This window comes from Notothenia rossii (genome assembly GCF_949606895.1).
Source record: "Notothenia rossii genome assembly, chromosome: 2".
Classification (NCBI taxonomy): Eukaryota; Metazoa; Chordata; class Actinopteri; order Perciformes; family Nototheniidae; genus Notothenia; species Notothenia rossii.
In genome coordinates this window covers 56,224,403-56,236,353 of record NC_136904.1, presented here as the reverse complement: position 1 = coordinate 56,236,353, position 11,951 = coordinate 56,224,403, and the positions used below count along the sequence as shown (strand labels likewise).

Below are 11,951 nucleotides of genomic sequence, written 5' to 3'. Positions count from 1 at the left end.
TAAAAGCATCAATTTGGTGCACTTTGAGAGCAAAATGAAGAGATCTATGGATACATCTCTCAACACCCATATGAAACAGAACTGTAAACAGATTGACTATTTCTTTATGGATATTTTACAAATCACTCCTTTTAAACTATTCATTACATTACATTGCATTTAGCTGACGCTTTTATCCAAAGCGACTTACAATAAGTGCGTTCGACCAACAAAATACCAACTTGAAGAAAACAGAATCATATAAGTACATCCGGTTTCATAGAGCTAAAACATTTCAAGTGCTACTCAACTGGCTTTAGATAAGCCAGTCCTTTATTAGTATTTAAGTGCTTTGTTAATAGTTCTATCGCTCGAAGTGGAGTCGAAAGAGATGAGTTTTCAGTCTGCGCCGGAAGATGTGTAAGCTTTCTGCTGTCCTGATGTCAATGGGGAGCTCATTCCACCATTTTGGAGCCAGGATAGCAAACCCACGTTTTTTTGCTGATGGGAACTTGGGTCCCCCTCGCAGTGCGGGTGCATCGAGCTGTTTGGCTGATGCAGAGCGGAGTGCACGTGCTGGGGTGTACGGTTTAACCATGTCCTGGATGTAGGAAGGGCCAGACCCGGCGGCAGACATACGTCTCTGGGCGGGCATTTGATTTACCAGGGCGGGCCCACCCCGAAATTTACATTTCCCGGGTAATCTGAATTGTCAACGGGGGGGGGGGTCAATTAGACGCTCGAGATTTGTCGGTGGGGGGGGGGTTGAGGGAGGCGCTCGTGAATTGTTGTTACGGAAACAGAGGGGTTTTAGGTCATAGATTTTAGGTTGCCATAGGGCTGTTGACGGTCTTATTATAGGCTACATCCATTGGTTGGTTTTGTGGCACATTTGTAACGCTGTGCCAACTTGGGCAAGCACGCAGGCAAACTTGAGGAGCGCACACAGGGTGGAGTGAAGTTGAACGATGGAGAGAAAGGGAGAGAGAGCAGGGGTGGCGCCAGGGGGGAGCTAGGGCTGAAGCACCCCCCAGGATTGCCAAAGCACCCCCAAAGAAATATGTTTTGTTTTTTCGATTTTTTTTAGTTTTTTTTAAATTAAATTAAATTATAAAAAGTATTGATGCAAATGTGAAACAAACAAATGTTTCACATGGGATATGATTAGGCCAATGGCCAGCACTCATTAGATGTTTGACCTACACGGCTAAATTACTTTGTGACACTTGAGTGACTTCCTGTTAGCTGGAGCGCCAAATTATTTGCTAACAGCAAAGTGACAAATTGATCGTTTTTTAGTCCTTAAACGTCCACGTGTGGACACTCAATCAAAACCACCTGAAAGCGAGAGGGATTCTGCACATAATAGGCCTCGTGAGTACAAGTAGCTTACTTCTGGCTCTCTGTGTTTCATTCAAGCTCTGCTGTGTGTGTGTGTGTGTGTGTGTGTGTGTGTGTGTGTGTGTGTGTGTGTGTGTGTGTGTGTGTGTGTGTGTGTGTGTGTGTGTGTGTGTGTGTGTGTGTGTGTGTGAGTGTGTGTGTGTGTGTGTGTGTGTGTGTGTGTGTGTGTGTGTGTGTGTGTGTGTGTGTGGCACGAGCCATTTTGTGTGTGTGGCACGAGCCATTTTGTGTGTGTGGCACGAGCCATTTTGTGTGCGTGCGCAAGCACCGGTGGGTATCTACCGGAGATCGTTGTGGTTAGCATCTGGTGCTAGCTAGCCAAGCTAACGGATATAAGGAGCTTTTTCAACAAGAAGCTGGAGGGTTATGGCTAGAAAGGATCCGTCTAGTGTAAATATGACGTCTCGTTGTAACCAGGGTTGCTTGAAATCCTTGAAAAATGCTTGAATTTTTACGAGGTGTTTTCATGACTTGAAAAGTGCTTGAATTTTGGGAATGGTGCTTGGATTTGAGATAAAGTGCTTGAAATTGTAAATGCTTTACTTTTACAATAAATTGCTGTCTGACTGAATAGTTCGCTTTTTAGATTAAAAGAAAATAAAGAAGTCGGAGCGAGCTTAGTTGCTTCGCTTCTACATAAAACAGCTCCGCTCCGGCCTTCCCGCGCTATGCGCGCAACCTGCAAGTGTTTTATTTTGTGTGACCTGGGCATTCTAATGAGAGAATGACAGTATGCCAGGAGGTTGCCGTTTTAACGAGCGTTGGCTATCCGAAAAGAAATACAAGCTGTGGCTAAAACGAGGATCAACCCAACGATTCGCCTTCTGCACAGTTTGCCACAAAGAATTTCAATTATTCGCGATGGGAGAGTCTGCGCTGACGAGCCATATGAAAGGTAAGCCGTAGTAGAGCATTTTGGATTAGGCTAACGTTGCATGTTACGTTTGTTTAAGCTAGTAACGTTAGCGAACTTTATGTGGGATAATTGCTTATACAGGTGACAATAATAAAAAGGAGCGTACCCTATGTCAGTATGTGCGACAGTCGCCATCCTGTGGTTTTCAGAGGATGAAGCACATAAAAGCAATGCATTTCTACTGGTAGTATTTTTCGTGCCTAAACTTGCTCCGTCGAAATCAGTCACATTTTGACTTATAAGACATTATAAGACACATTTTGAGTTATACACTGTTGGAAAGAGGATATTCCTAGCTTTCTAACGGAGGAAACATATTTTCGTTTGTATTACTGGTCTGGGGGAAGCTCGCGAGTGTGTCAGGGTGTCTGCGGGGTCTTAAAAAGTATTAAAAGTTGATAAATCAATTTAGCGAAAATGAAGGCTATTAAAAAGTATTAAAAGGCATTTTCCAAGGTATTAAGAAGTCCCACATCAACGACAACATGAAACACCCTTTAATTTACTGAAACGACATGTCGGGAAACCCCCCAAGGCGGCCCCATGCATAGCGCGCGGTAAAAATGCTGCTTCTTATTTTAAGTTTCGTTGCCTTGCTCCGTTCTGTGGGGGGGGGGGGGTCCCAAGGTGGGTAGACCGGCCCCAAGGTGGGTAGACCAGCATACGCAACGCTCTGGGGGTCCAACGGCTCCGTGTGTAAGCCCTATATGATCATTTTCTGATAACGATGAAATAGCCCGCCTCCCTCTCCCCACGTCTCCTGCTGCTGCTGGGCTGTCAGAAGAGGGGGAGGAAAAGAGAGGCAGGCACCGTTTATTAAATATTATTATTATACAGAGAACAGAGTCGTTATCAATTTGTTTTAAAGCTCAATAAATAACAAAGAAGACCTCAGATCGGCACTTTTCTAATTTTGTACGGAAGATTTAAACTTTAACAGACATGTTGACCGGCGGAACATTTTTTTTAACGGAAACTGCCGCACGGTCCCCTCGTTCCTTGGAAGAGGCGGAGAGGTGGGTGTTTTTCATCTGCTGGTGGACTACCTGAGAGATATACAGCAGGAGAACACGCCGTCCACCGCGGAGAATAAACAGAAGGGCAACCATGGCAACCATGCTCCGGGGTCTTCTTCGCTGCTTTTGGTGTATTTTGTGGCGGCAGCAGCGCCACTTACAGGCCTGACATATGTACTACAGCGTTTCCAGCATTTCCAGCGGTCTAGTGTGAACGGACACATTAATGAATCGAATGCGTGTGAACTGAAGACTTTTTTGCGTTTGCGTATGCGTTTTACCGTATGCGTCCTCGTGGGGCCGGGGTCTAAGCCAAACTATATCCGGTCACAGAGATCTGCTATTGTCTTTTGTAAACATATGACAAATGTGTGAGGGTGATGACATCAGAGCATCGTCCTATGTGCCAGGGCCTAGCCCCGGACAGCCCCATCCCAATTTAACCCCTGGGTATTTGAGAGGGAGCTCCTATATGGCATTACCCCGCTGAAGCTCACCAAAGTTTAACATATTTCATAGTTCAAAGTTTTGTCAATTGTTTTGTTTATTGGTCAAATACTGGTTTCTAATGTTTTCTGAGGAGTTTTACTGGAATGAAAGAGCACAGAGTCTACAGAAGCAACAAAGCAGCATACTGCATTAAACCTGATCTTCACAGAGAGGTTGAAGTTCATGTGGAGAGGAGGCTTCAGTAGTCTGTCTGCATTCTGTTTAGTTGTGCTATCTTACAATCAATATAGTAAATGTGAGGTAAAGTGTGTAGCCAATGTAACCGGTTAGAACTCAAAGTTGCGATGAGGTCTTAAAATGTATGGAAAGGGTCTTAAAAAAGGTCTTAAAAGGTATTAAATTTGACCTCAGGATTCCTGCATATACCCTGTGTGTGTGTGTGTGTGTGTGTGTGTGTGTGTTTGTGTATTTTTGCGTTTGTGTGTATTGTGTTAGTTTCCCGGGGAAAACACTCACGAGAAACACCGGCTGTTATGCCTGCTTTGACGTAAAGTTACTCCGTTCTCCGCTTGTAATTATGCCGTTACAAGCTTCAAAGTTGTATTTATCATATTTAATTTAATATTTAATATTCTGAAAGTCAAGACTTTGTTTTCATCTGATTTCAAATAAACAAACTGTAATGGACCCTGCCGTGTTATCTATGATTACTATACGCCATACATTCATAATGTCAGCGGGAGGGAGGGGGGAGCATCGCTACGTAAAAGCATTAGTGCGAGGGAGAGCTGTCATCTTCCCTTTACAAGCTTCAAACATGTATTTATCGGGAGATTTTGGCAATCAAATTTTCATATTCTGAAAAAAATTCCCTGGAAACCTCCAAAACTCTTACACAGAAAGAGGATCTCTGCACACGCTTTTTTTTATATCAGCTTTGTGTTTCAATGGTTTTGTCCTAGCCTTGGAGAGCCGTATGTTTACTGCCACCCTAAAAGGACCTCAACATTTTTTTAAATGTTAATAAAGAATTTATTGAAAAGTTAGTTGGCTGATTGTTTTATATTGGCTCAGCCAGGTTATATGGGATGCCCAGTCTACTATATATGATATGGGTCACTCATTTTACAATATTAAACTTTGTTTTCTTATCTTTAATTTTTCATCCTTATGTAGAATGCTATTACGAAACACACATTTGGTTGTTTATAGCATAAAGAACATCTGATTTAATGTGAGGTAGGGAAATAATCATTTGATTATAAGTATGTGCATATAAATATGTAATTTACAACAGCTGTACGCTGCTTGAAAAGCTTGAAAATGCACCTTGAAAATGCTTGAAAAGTGCTAGAATTTGACTTTGGAAAAGGTGTAAGAACCCTGTGTAACTCTCGTTGTAATCGGAGCGGCTCGGAAACACATCTTCAGCAGTAACATGATGCAACATACACATTAATGCAGCAGCAATATTAATAGAGAAACATCAGACTTAATAGTAAAACACTGCAAGGGAACATTTTATTGCACCAGGAGCTATCTTGGGACTTTTACTGCGACAACGTTGACTTGCCTGTGAATAAAAAATAAACCAGTGTTGGTGATCTACAGTTTTGTCATTCTTCTTTGAACACTAACAAGACGCTAACACCCTATTTAAATAATCACACTCCCTGTCATTGACATAATTAATACGTGACATTCAGCCAAATTCTCGCAAGAATTTTACACAAGACGGATCCTTTCTAGCCATAACCAAGGTGGAGGGAGAACTCTCTCCTGTCAGACTGAGAGTCTCAGATAACCTCAGCTCAGGTGAAGTAAAGGACTCTCAGTGTTTAGATAGTTCACTTTAGTCTAGTTATCTCAGTGGATCTCAAACGGTTTGTCTTAAAAGGGGAGTGATTTGTAAAATATCTATAAAGAAATAGTAAATCTGTTTACAGTTCTGTTTCATATGTATGTTGAGAGATGTATCCATCCATAGATCTCTTCATTTTGCTCTCAAAGTGCACCAGATAGATGCTTTTAACTTCAATATTTAAAAAAAAATCTCACTAGAGGAGGTGAGGTCCACTCCCCACTTGTAAAAATAGCACTTTACCCCTGCTTACACCTATATGCCGTGAGCTGATTACGAGCATTCATTGTAACAGTCGCGGGTACACTGTTTGTGCGTGTGGGGAGTGTTGCAGTCATACTTGCCAACCTTGAGACCTCAGAAATCGGGAGCATTTCAAAATGCAAAATGGGGGGGGGGGGGGGAGGGGGGCGCTAGTGGATCGCCAAAGCTGTTAGATTAACATTAACATGCTTTTATTGTAGTTGTAAGTGCAATGCCTTGCGGCCTGTAGCACCATTCTTGATGGAGCATATGTGTGGGCAGGAAAGGAGTGAGCAGAGAGTAGAATAGTTGTCGATTTTTGTTCTGTTTTCTGTGACTATCTGCCTCACCCTCTCAGACTTTCAGTTGCGCGCGCTACTAAAGAGACGTGTTACCATGGAAACCAAACAATGGTGTAGCTGTATTAAAGTCCGAGTGGAAACAGTCCTGAGTCAATCTGATTTTGTCAGAAATCGGGAGAAATATGACCCCGGGAGGAAACCGGGAGAGGGCAATGAAATCTGGAGTCTCTCGCAAAAATCGGGAGGCTTGACAAGTATGGTTGCAGTAGAAAATTAAACTGTAGCGCTGGTGCATTAATGGGAAACCCTTAAAGTTTGAGCACCCTCGATGAAACGTCAAGCTACCCCACAGCACCCCCTAGAGAAAATCTCTGGCGCCGCCACTGAGAGAGAGAGATTGAGCGAGGCAGATAGCGTGTGCAGCGGTCTGCTTGCGCACAGAGCAGGAGTTTGTGAGAGAGCCGGCTTGAGTCAATTTCTCTTCAAAATATAATTGATTGCCAGCCTCCCTCGTCCCTGGCTGGCTTGCTAGCTCGTTGGTAACGTAACTGATTTCTTCTAATGTGCCTGCATCTGGCGCTGAGTTGCCATATTCCTTTCATGAACCAAATCCTGGATGGGCGGGCCCAAATCCTGGATGGGCGGGCCCAAATCCTGGATGGGCGGGCCCGCCCATGACGCCGGGTCTGGGAAGGGCCAGATCCATTCGCAGCATGCATGGTACGCAACTAAGTACCATTGTCTTGAAGTGGATTCTAGCAGTTACTGGAAGCCAGTGAAGGGAGCGGAGGAGCGGCGTGGTGTGGGAGAATTTAGGAAGGTTGAAGACCAGACGAGCCGCTGCATTCTGGATGAGCTGCAGAGTTTATTCTTGTTTTACTGTTATAGTATTTCATAACTGTTTTTCATTTATTACTCTTATTATTACTGTCTGAAATTACATACATCGTAGCATTAAAGTTCACAGTTTATTTATTTGTATTATAATATTTATTGGGGGAGGGCGGGAATGTGAAATGGGAGGGCCCTGGCCTCTCAACACACCATGTCCATACATTCCTCTTTGCAAACGACAGAACGGACCGACTTGCATAGAGTTGTGTATTCAATACATTGGTTACTTTCCAAGCTTAAGTTCTCTGGTCTTAACTCTTGATAAGGCTCACAATGTCCATGTGGTATTTTACTTAACACTGTAAGCTCAGCTACACTTTTGTTTTGAAAGTTGTAACCGGAAGCGCTGGCTTGAGTCTCGCGGAGACGAACTTTTGGTGGACTGTGAACTCGCGACGAGATGAGTCCGACTGGCTGTGGGTCTTTCCTGTACTAACGTTTAACTTTCCTTCCTACCACCTCTTAAGTTAATATAGTGAGAGTCTCCCCTGTTCAGAGGTCAAATGAAAGCTGTAATTCTCGCCGCCGGGTACGGAACCAGGCTCCAGAGGGACGTGGCGGCCGACAGCAGCGGGAGGTTCGCTCACCTTGCTGGGACCGCCAAGCCGCTGCTGCCGGTGGGCCGCGGAGCGCTGCTCTCTCTCTGGGTCCGAGCCCTGACCGCGGCCCGCTGCGTGGACTGCATCCATGTGGTAGTGAGTGATGTTAGCAGAACAAACCACATATGTTTACTCAATCATCTCTATGGAATGGTTGAAAGTTACATAAATTCATGAAAAAATACTGTAGGCTACTTAATTAGGTAGGCTATTGGGGTATACGTAGTTTCTTTTAATGCTAGATTTCACTTTTATAACTATATTAGATAATATTGTTATTTTAAATCCACTGCATTTATCTCACATCTTAAGTTCATTCACGTCAAATATATTAATACAAGAAAATGCAATTATGATATATATTATAACTGATTAAATTATGGTAGGAAATCCACACCCAGCTGTAGCCAAAACAGTTCAAATCAGCTCCAGTGATGCATCAATAATGAAAATAAAACTTTAATGTATACATTTCTATTTAAGGTCTAATTTTGCTTAATGAGTACCTTGTATTATTTTAATATGTGTTAATGCTAATATGTTTGTATGTCATACATGTATGAATATAGGACTTATATTTACAGAGTATTCATAATCCGTATTGTCTGTATTATTTCTTTAGACCTGATGACCTGAGTATCAGCTGTTGTACTTTCAAGTAACTTAGCATATTAATATATTGAAGCAAACATCATCACATTTGAAATAGGATGGGTTGTTAAAAAATAACCAAATACCAAAGAGTAGGCTATATAAATATATAGCAGTTGAAAAGAGTCATTAGTAAGCATCAACCTACATATAACCAATAACCTACATATTTGAGGAAAATCTAAAATCAGCCATTCTACATAATGCTTTTTCTTGAATGATCTGTATTGCTCTTTAGTACATATGGCATGATGCCAATAGAAATGTTTGCATCATGGATCGGTGATGCTGTTCCTAATAATGCAGTTTGAAGCCGACCTGAGGACGACCTCGCCACTCATCCCTTTCTCTCCACAGACCAACGCTGTTTACCATGCTGCGTTTGAAGAGTGGGCATCACATTTCACAAATGTCAAGATTCTCAGCGATCAGACGACAAGCAATGAAGTAAATATCATTTTAGAAATAATGCCATGCTTTGTCCCTGCCTCTCTTCTACAGCATCCTCTGCCTCTCTCCTTCCACAGGGCCGCCTCGGGGCTGTGGCCTGTCTGCAGCTGGCCGTCAAGCACTTCAACATAGAGGACCATGTCTTAGTTATTGGGGGGTAAGATAACATTACCAACAAAACCGTGCAAAGGTGTTGTTACAAATCAACATTCAAGATTCTCACAAGTCCCTTTGCATCATAACAGAGACACTCTGTTTAAAGAAGATTTCAGCCTGAAGAAAGTAAAAGAGAGGTTCAATGAGCTCCAGGCAGAGAGTGAGGACAGCTGTCTGCTGCTGTCCTACCAGTGCCAAGAGGAGGGTGAGTCAGATAAGACTTTGGCCATATGGAAGCTATCTCCTCATTAAATATCAAACATGGATTTATCTTGTCTGTTTGTGTGTCTGTACAGAAACTAGTAAATACGGGATATTGGAAGTAGACATCAATCTTCACGTCCTCTGTATGAAGGAGAAACCTCTTTCTGCGGAGACACAGTCGAGGAGAGCAGTAAGTTCATCACACACACTACTGCGGGCCAGATGGAGCCAACAGAGGCTTCAGGTCTTTCAAAAAAGGGTCGAGCCACCTGAACAATTAATGTTCCACATCAGAAGAATAAGATGTTATTGTTAACCTTTTTTTTGTAGCCTGATTTATCAAGATAATAAATGATATTTGTTCTTTGGTTTCACATTGCTGCAGGTCTCCCTTGAAAAAGAGATCTATAATCTCAATGGGACCAATCTGGATAAATAAAGGTTTGAAATGAAATGAAATCCTTTGCAGTGGTGGGCTAATGATTCAGACTCAGAGGCAAAGTCCCGCCCATCTACTTCCGACCCATGGGACCTTATTTCGGAAAAATTATGTATTGAAGTCAATGGGGGAGAGAAAACGTATCTTTCGATCCCGTTTGAATTGTGCCACGAATTACACATGTGATGTTTGTCAATCTTAAAAAATTATTTCCATTTAAAAAAAGTCACTGTTTGTCTTAAAACTGTTGAAATATAAGACTGAAAAATACGCAACTAGAAAGACTACAAATCCCAGAATCCCGGTCCCGCATGCTGGCTCTTACGGAACCGACTAACTCCCCTTGTGTGTGTGTACAGCTCTCAACATGCCCAGACTTGTAGTGATTTTCACCTCTTTTAATACTTTTCGCCTCATTCTGAAAGAAAGAAGTGAAATGTGTTAACGTGACGGCCGTCTTGGTGTGTGGTGCGAGACGGGAGATGTTCATTGAGCGGTTTCACACACAAAAAAGTGTTACTTCACAGTTTTACGACACTTTTTTTTTTTTGACTTGCAAAATTATCTTTTAAATTGAAAAACATCATATGTGTAATTCCTGGCACAATTCAAAAGGGATCGAAAGATAATCTTTCTCTCGCCATTGACTTCAATAACATACTTTTTCCGAAATAAGGTCCAATGGAGCTCCCCCGGAAGGGGAGGGACTTCGCCTCTCTATAGACGTAGGTGGTTTCCCAAATGATGCTCTTATTCACTTTAGTAGTCTATTTCCCCTTCAGCAAGACGAGTACATGTACAAATACATCTTTACGGGATACCCAGGGTAATGAAATAACTTGAAAAATGAAGAAAACCCAGATATTAAACATTTTCAACATGTGTAGTGTAGAAATCTATGCTTGAGGTAATAATCTCCTTTTGTTTTTCAGTGTCCCTGTTTCTATATGTTTTCAAAGAAAAGCCTTCCCCTGTTGGAGACCTTCCTGGAAGAGAAGAAGGTATATGAAATAATAGAAAGTCTCACACGTGTGCCATGAATGAAGAATAAAGTGTTTGTTTTTTTACCATTTTGCTCCACTTTGTATTCCCACAGGAGGCTCCCATTGAAGAGAAAGATGCCCCAGGAAACTTTGTGTCCTGGCTCATTCCCAGGTAATGTGTGCTGCCCCCCCGAGGTTTTACTCCTCATAATATAGTATTCCTGCTTAGTGACTAGCAGCTGTTTTTCTTTCTTTGATTTATTAAGGTGTTTCTTTATGATCATTCTACATGTATGAACAGTTTTAATACATGTAGGATTTACTCAGCTAAAGCTAACACACTTTTTTTTTTCACAGGCACCTTGTCTGTGAATTTTTCAATAAACGAGACTGTTTTGTTTCTTTTTTTTTCTTATAGGAAGCCAGTATACATTCATGAGATTTCTGGGCGTTTTGATGTCGGAAACTTGCCGTCCTATATTGAATGTGACCTGTACTTCAGAGAAACACTTCAAGATGTCGAGTCTTACATGGTGTAGACTAGGAAACAGAGATGAACTGAAGCACCATATTTATTTTTGCCATGTTCAAAAATGATCCAAGACCAGCAGATAATCAATCAATATTCACATTCAATCAAGAATTGTAACTGTAAATTTCCAATTAATATTTTCTATTAAAAATTGATTTTTAAAGTCTCTTCATTACACTTTACTACTTGAGTTTTTCTACTCAGTGAGGAGTCTTGTGCATTTGTCGGAGGCCTTCTCCCGGTGGTCCTCCATCTTTGCAATGCGGGATCCAAACTGCATGGCTCTCTTGGGCAGGACAGCTGATTGGCCGAGGCCCAGCTGTCTGGCTGCCAGTCTCAGCAGCAGTTTCTCCCCGACGCCTCGTGGGAGAGACAGGTCCGCCTTCTCCCACACAGGCAGAGAGTTCAGGTAGCTCACCACATCTTCATCCAAGTAGGGAAATCTGCAGGGAGAGGCAGTGGTCAGATACTAGGCTCTAAATGGGATTTCAACAAAGCGAACCGCTTCAACACATGTATTTCGGTGTATTCACGGCATTCATTTTGTTATTCTACAGTATTGTTGTTTTATAGTTATATGTTAATGTAACCCAATCTGTGTTCTTTGAAATTGAAAAGGATATTGCATTGTGTTTGTTATTTTCGTTGCAGTTGTATATGTCTCCTATTTATGGACATGCTTTTATTTTTGAAGGAGAGGCAGCGCTGTTGACAGGAAGTTGTTGTTGCTTTGGAAACAATGTGATGTAGATTAATGGAGAAAAGTAATATCTACATATAAAGACGGAGAAAGTAAACGACAACGTTTATGGTTAAGTGTTAGCACCCCCCAAAGAGGCACAAGCTCTTACGTTGATATTGGAGATTTCAATAAA

General features: G+C 42.0%; 2 protein-coding genes across 8 annotated transcripts in view; one reads left to right on the top strand and one right to left on the bottom strand.

The window, feature by feature from the left end:
* Window positions 1-836: 836 nt before the first annotated feature.
* LOC307029290 (uncharacterized protein) lies at window positions 837-11,239 on the top strand. 4 transcript variants are annotated; one of them, XM_079665104.1, is made up of 9 exons: window positions 837-1,353; window positions 7,559-7,757; window positions 8,670-8,759; window positions 8,840-8,919; window positions 9,008-9,123; window positions 9,215-9,312; window positions 10,494-10,562; window positions 10,658-10,716; window positions 10,963-11,239. In XM_079665104.1, the coding sequence occupies exons 2-9, from the start codon at window positions 7,566-7,568 to the stop codon at window positions 11,081-11,083; spliced, it is 825 nt and encodes a 274-aa protein (XP_079521230.1). In that variant the 5' UTR covers window positions 837-1,353; window positions 7,559-7,565; the 3' UTR covers window positions 11,084-11,239. The 4 variants fall into 4 exon arrangements, with proteins under 4 accessions (XP_079521230.1, XP_079521229.1, XP_079521232.1 ...); XM_079665103.1 differs by having other exon boundaries at window positions 838-1,353; window positions 7,530-7,757; XM_079665105.1 differs by lacking the exon at window positions 837-1,353 and adding an exon at window positions 1,616-2,275.
* Window positions 11,099-11,951, bottom strand: part of asnsd1 (asparagine synthetase domain containing 1) — a 21,228-nt gene continuing 20,375 nt past the window's right edge. For all 4 annotated transcript variants that reach the window (XM_079665101.1, XM_079665102.1, XM_079665100.1 and 1 more), the window contains one exon: window positions 11,099-11,519. In XM_079665101.1, the coding sequence (XP_079521227.1) occupies window positions 11,273-11,519 (247 nt within the window). In that variant the 3' untranslated portion in view covers window positions 11,099-11,272. The remainder of the gene's footprint in view (window positions 11,520-11,951) is intronic.